The sequence below is a fragment of the Hyalella azteca genome, unplaced genomic scaffold (assembly GCF_000764305.2).
Source record: "Hyalella azteca isolate HAZT.00-mixed unplaced genomic scaffold, Hazt_2.0.2 contig17292, whole genome shotgun sequence".
NCBI lineage: Eukaryota > Metazoa > Arthropoda > Malacostraca > Amphipoda > Hyalellidae > Hyalella > Hyalella azteca.
The window spans coordinates 227,660-234,822 of record NW_025947080.1 but is presented as its reverse complement, the minus strand read 5'-3'; the positions used below and the strand labels follow the sequence as shown (position 1 = coordinate 234,822).

Below are 7,163 nucleotides of genomic sequence, written 5' to 3'. Positions count from 1 at the left end.
CTCCTCGCTGTCGCTGTCCTGGAATACCAACGTGTTCTACTTGAACAATTATATCCAAAGCAAAAATTTATTAATTTCAAGCTCTTACTTACTGATCAAGTACACGGGAGCATAAATTCATGCATGTACAGAGAAGAAATACACGATTGTCGTACTATAAAATCCTTTATAAAGCTACAGAAAATTATTTAAATATTTTGTATGCTACAAAGCAGCATCCAATTATTGCCATCTTGTTTGGATGGTATGGCACATCTAGATCCATCCTTTGCCCATGCTGAGGGACTTATGTACCCAAAATGGCCAGTATTTAATGACACTGAAGAAATTCTTACGTTTCCTCAAACCAAACAGACGAATACAATATATCAACATAGTAATAGCCATTAAAAAATGAATTCCAACTAACAAATTTGCTCTTGGCAGGCTGTATCATAGCTCCGTCTGGGTGCTCGGCTAGACGCCGCTCTGCTGCTTCTCGCTTGTGCTTCAACATGGCCTCCTTCTCTGAAGCAGCTTTCTCTCGCTCAAGCTGTAGAAGTGCAAGCTATTAAATAAACTAGCTGTGTTGACCGAGCTCAATTTGGCATCTGAGCGCCATAGCAAACACATCTGCTGATATTTTTTTAGAAAGACTGAGGAAATGCCTGATTTTGGGTAATAAATCAAACATTCGTCATCATAATGAATCGACCAATTATTAAAATCGTTTTTATTAATTAACACTGTATTAGAGAAAAATATGAACATTTCTTAATGTAAAGGAGCAGAAAATATATTCATATGAATAATAAATATACTCAAAAACTATCAACAATCCATTCATACTAAGGGTACCGTACATTAATGTTAACCTAATCCTGTGCGTTAGGAGAAAAGTAAATAACCGTAAGAAAATATTTTTAGAAGAATCTTACGATATTTTGGACGACGATCATAAATGATACACAGCATTATTTACACGGCAAAAAAAAAAAAACATTTCGATGATCACTCTTTTCCAACCAAAAGTTGTCCAGAAATCCTTTATGCAGCTTATTTAACAAGTTATGGGCAAAAAGTAAACCAGGATCTAAAACTACAACACAACACTTACCTTTTTCTGTTTTTCTCTTTCCATCTTTTCCAGCCCTTCCCTGATCCACAGAGGAAGTTTTTTGCGCTGCGCGGCATCTAGCTGGAAGTCCGCCTCTTTTTCTGGAATGTCTCGCATGCCTGACAATAAATTGTTATCAGCTTCATAAAACAGGATAAAGGTAAAGGTAACTTCATAAAACAGGATAAAGGTAAAGGTAACTTCATAAAACAGGATAAAGGTACCTATATTTCAAAATTAAACACTAACAAGATGAAAATCAGGAAAAGTGTTCCAAGTCAAAAATAGCATTCTAAATACAAATTAAAATTAACACAAAATAGCATTCTAAATACAAATTAAAATTAACACATGTGAGCAAACATGAATCGTTTTTATTGACGGTAGGTAACTGAGGCATACGGCCTACAACGACGAGGTAAAGCTTTAGAAAAAATATACATGGAGCAAGGGAAGTTTAAATTTTCAGCAATAAATGATTTCCTAGCCAACGTTGAAAGTGCAAGTCAAGCGCAACATGATTAATGAAATAGATAACATAAAATAACCGCGAATATTGGAATGTTTTTTACTGATTCACTCAACCTCATGTCAAATATTATCCAAATATTCTAATTTTAAAACTCAACATACCGAATAATAAAACCCAATACAAAATGTTAAATGAGTACATAATGAGAACAGAATATCTTTTAGGACATTAACTCACCATAATCCATGCGGGCTCGAGAGCTACTCGAGGAAGACCTGCTGTGTCGGACGCCATGTTCATAGTCGGTGGTGATGGCTGGTACCATGTGATGTTCTCCAACTCCGTCACCCCACAGATACTGATGGTATGAAGTAGATTATTTTATAATCTTTCTTTGCTTTTACTCAGCAATCCTAATCAATTCACAAGCAATATAGCTAATTATAAAAAATATTCAATTTTCAAAAGATAGCCTTGGCATAGAGCAACAAATTGTAAGATGGATAGGTTACTATCAACGTACTGCCTTTAAAATCATAGAAGGGATGGTCTTGTAACCCATTGTATTTAAATGACCTGTGGATGACCTAAGAGAAAAGTTTGGTGCCCAGGAAGGACACTTGAAAAAGTACAAAGAGTAATAAAAATATAAGATACTATAAATAAATTTGTCAGTGATTACGATAAAAAATCTGGACTAAAAATTTAATATTAACTAACAGCCATGAATCGAGCATTGTTGAAAATTTATCCCAACCTTGCCTAATTAATTTTGCAGTTATCAGGGAAGCCAAAACTAAAGAACCACACAATACTACAATCAAAAACAACAGGTAAGGTATGCTCACAGGAAGAACTATGAAGACACACATGAACTACATTAAAAGAAAACAGATTTACTTACTCCTTCAGTGGGGTATGTGGAACCCTCGACACTCCAGCACTCTCCCCTCACTGCAGCATCAGCCCCCCAGCCCCAGTTGTTGTGCTCATGGCTGCTGGTGTTATTCCAGCCCCAGTTTTCTATGGGAATTTAGAATCAGTCACAATTTGTACATAGGAAAACAGACTAGGAATATTAGACTAAAATCATTGGGCAAGAATCTAAAAAAAATGGTTCCCAGAATACCAATAGCATTTAAATTTTATGCCATAACATCTTTAAATACGACTTATGTGCTTTATAAACTTGTGAACATATACCTAACTCATGCACATATGTATGGTATGTGCACACGTATTTTTTATTTTTTGTCTATCCAAAACCCATAAAATTGCTCAAGGCAGCTGAGGTACATATATATAAATAATGTAAGTTAATATTATTATTTGAAGAAATATTTTTACAAGAAGCACTCACCATTAGAAGCACCAAGGGCCCACCCACCATTAAAAGGTGCCCCATTGTGATGATTTGGCTGCATGTTGCTCACTACTTGGGTGGGAGTAACAACAGTAGTGTCATCTTCTATTTCCATGTCCATTTCTCCTCCATCTTCATGTTCATCAGAAACAGTAGTGCCTGGGGGTGGGGGGATGGATAAATCTTCTGAGGTAGGCATTGGAGGAGGAGGTGGTGGTGGGGGTGCCGCTAGGTTGGCAGTGGTGACAAAAGTGGTTTCCGCTGCGCATGTCGTGGGAGCAACAGAAGCATCAGATGGAACAGTGTCTTTCATTTGTATCCATTGCTTTGCCAGTGTTGCCCAGTCAACTGCAAGAAACAATATCTGTTAAAATTTTTACTATTTACACGTTTAGGTTCTATTCATGGTCAAGCTTTACATCAATTATGTAACATAGAAAATTCCTGAGTATTAGAAAAACATGCATTTAATCAAAAATAACTATAATAAGACAAACAAATATTAATTGAAACATAAGATATTGAAAGTCTGAATAAACTGCAAATAATCATGGCCTTGTAATAATTTTGAATCATCAACAAAGCAAGCAAATCTGTGCTTTTCTTGAAAGTGCAGTAGTATCAACTTTAATTAGTATCATAGGTGGGTGGTCAATAGGGTAGACTGAAAAAAATTTTTGGAAGCTCGCCATCCGTCTATGTCTTATGTAGACAACTGCCAAATGAATCCCCCTTTAAAGGATTTTCTAAAACAATATCTTGAGTTGCTGCAAAGTCATTGAAAGCGGCTTTGTCATTTGCCCGGTGTCCACAGTCCACATAATAAAAATAATAGTCGGATAGCAAATTTCCAGGAAAGTTGTTTTTCAGTCCACCCTAGTGGTCTATCATTACAGTATTTTTTACCTTGCTGTCCATAACTTTAGACAGGAAAAGCTAAAGCAACCTAAACAATTCATTAAAAATACTTCACCTTGATCATGTTTCATGCTCAGATTAATTAAAAATACATCACCTTGATCATAATTCATGCTCAGATTTATTAAAAACACATTGCCTTGATCATGATTCATGCTCAGATTAATTAAAAACACATTGCCTTGATCATGATTCATGCTCAGATTAATTAAAAATATAACTCAGTACTCACGGCAGTGAGTGACAAAAAGCGCATTTTCTCGTCGACAAAAACTTGAGGTAACAGACAGACAGACAGACGGACATGGCGAGCACAATAGTGAATTTTTTCCATAAATGAGAAAATGCGCTAAAAATACATCACCTCCAGCATGATTCATGCTCAGATTAATTAAAAATACGTCACCTTGATCATGATTCATGCTCAACTTTATTAAAAATACATCACCTTGGTTATGATTCATGCTCAACTTTATTAAAAATACATCACCTTGATCATGATTCATGCTCAGATTGATTAAAAATACCATCTTCATCATGATTCATGCTCAGATTAATTAAAAATACGTCACCTTGATCATGATTCATGCTCAACTTTATTAAAAATACATCACCTTGATTATGATTCATGCTCAACTTTATTAAAAATACATCACCTTGATCATGATTCATGCTCAGATTGGTTAAAAATACATCACCTTCATCATGGTTCATGCTCAGATTAATTAAAAATACATCACCTTGATCAACTAATTAAAAATACATCACCTTGATCATGATTCATGCTCAGATTAGTTAGAAATACATCACCTTGATCATGGTTCATGCTCAGATTAATTAAAAATACATCACCTTGATCATGATTCATGCTCAACTTTATAAAAATACATCACCTTGATCATGATTCATGCTCAACTTTATTAAAAATACATCACCTTGGTCACGATCCATGCTCAGATTAATTAAAAATACATCACCTTGATCATGATTCATGCTCAGATTAATTAAAAATACATCACCTTGATCATGATTCATGCTCAGATTACCTAGTTAAAAATACATCACCTTGATCATGATTCATTCTCAACTTTATTAAAAATACATCACCTTGATCATGATTCCTGCTCAGATTGATTAAAAATACATCACCTTGATCATGATTCATGCTCAGATTAATTAAAAACACATCACCTTGATCAACTAATTAAAAATACATCACCTTGATCATGATTCATGCACGGATTAATTGAAAATACATCACCTTGATCATGATTCATGCTTTGATTAATTTAAAATACATCACCTTGATCATGATTCATGCTCTGAAGTTTTTGGCTCTGGAGAGCCCAGTTCTGCCAGTTGCATCCTCCAGCCCACATTCTGGCTGCGTTATTAGAGGAACTGAGAGGCCTAAAATTCTCAAGATAAGACTAATAGGTAGATGTTAAGGAATGATCAACTTCTTTAAAATGAGTCTGTTCAAAAAAATATTCAACAGATTATTAGAAAATATTTCATAGTAGTTGATCCGAATAGTTACCTTTATTAAATATAACGCTAATCAAGCTAATACCATGTACCTATAGTTTGTAGGTACAGATAAAACCAGTTTATTGCAAGTATAATTGAAGTACTGGCTATTAATTGAAAAATTAAATACATTTGAATATAGTGACAGTAACTTATGCAATTTTACTTTTATTATTTCTCTGTAACACTACCTATAACATGGTATTTTCTTACAGCCTTCCATCCATGGGAAATGATGATCTAGGTACAAATAGCATGTGGAAGCTGTATATCCGAGATTTTTTATAGAACAAATCAACTAAGAGCCTCAGACATGGATGCAACTGTTAACAAGCACAAATTGTTTTGACTAATTCATAGACAAAATAGGGAAATTCAGCAGAAGCCACCAATTAATCTGCTTTTTTATTATTATTCTCATATATTATTTAAAATTTAGTTTATTGAGTTATTATTACTTTAGTTATTTTAATTAATAGTCAGCCAGATTGTAAGTTAGTTCGTTCTAGATCAAGATATTTGCATCTTCTTAAATTTTTCATTACACCATCTTGACCTCAAGTTAGCAATCATGTCAAATAGCAGTTTGAATCACAATTGTTTGATAGCTCAATCAATAAAAAAAGATTGGCATTCACAGTTCAAATTATTCATTATCTATATAAAAACCAGAAAAACTCAGAGTAAAATGTTACTTGCCATTCCTACTAATTATTAATACTAATAATAAAAAAGTATTGCTTATAAAATGCAACCTAGCTCATAACAATGGGTTAACTTGATAATCCTCAACTCACATACATCTGAGTAACCTGCTTACTTATTACAAGGCTAAGCTTCTAATTATAGGTGACCTGAAATCCAATGCGGCACCCCAATAAACTGAAATGATATTTGAGTTGATAATAAACTGAAATGATGATAAAATTCTCAACACATTCTGTTATCTAATTACATAACATCAGAATATACAGGGGTTGGACAAAATAAGGAAATGCCTGTCATTTTTACATCATAATTTTTCAACATGTTATAAATAATGAAAACCCAACATATTTGTTTTTGGTTGCTGCTAATTGATATTTTATTCCCGCACAGATATTTCTAGTAAATTTTTTTGTTTATAACCTAACCTATAAATGGCAAACCCCTCTGACTTTCAAAGAGGCCATGCTGTTGGTGCCTGTATTGCAGTATGATATAAGCTATCTGCAGCTGGCAGCAAGCACTCCGATCCCAATGCACAATGCTTTGTAGAAGCATAAATATAATTATTTGTACAAATTCATTGAATCAATATAAAATTGCTTACAATTGAAAAATATACTATGAAGAGGTAATACCCAATCTATGTATACCATCAACCGGGGCTACTCGGGACAATTTTGAACATTTTTCATTCATAACTTCTTACCATGAAACATTTCATAAACAAGTTTAGGCTCATTTCAAAGCTCTTTGCAAGGGCTATCACATGGCTTCTCCAAAAAATTCCATATGCTATTTGTAAGGTGCCAGAAGCAAAAAAAATATAACTCTGTACTCACTACAGTGACCTGTCTCTTATACACATCTAGATGTGTATAAGAGACAGGGCTTGTAGCTCCCAACGGAAGCCCAGCCAGGTGGTATCTTGGGTGGGCTCTAGCGCAGACTTCTTCCAGTTGATGAGGAAGCCCAGCGATTGGAGGAGGTCGAGAGCTCTTTGAGTTGACGCGAGAGCCTCCTGGGCGGATGCCCCCCAGATGAGCAAGTCGTCTATGTATCCGAGAACGTGCACACCC

At 34.7% G+C, this 7,163-nt stretch overlaps 1 protein-coding gene across 1 annotated transcript; it reads right to left on the bottom strand.

Annotated features, from left to right (window-relative positions):
* On the bottom strand, nucleotides 1–5,328 carry LOC108678217 (arginine/serine-rich protein PNISR; the record flags this gene model as incomplete). The annotated part of the gene is given in 7 exon segments (XM_018166582.1): nucleotides 1–18; nucleotides 410–532; nucleotides 1,097–1,215; nucleotides 1,806–1,926; nucleotides 2,473–2,591; nucleotides 2,929–3,279; nucleotides 5,153–5,328. Coding segments are annotated over 7 exon segments (927 nt in total), but the record flags the coding sequence as incomplete, so codon positions are not given.
* Between the last annotated feature and the right edge of the window lie 1,835 nt (nucleotides 5,329–7,163).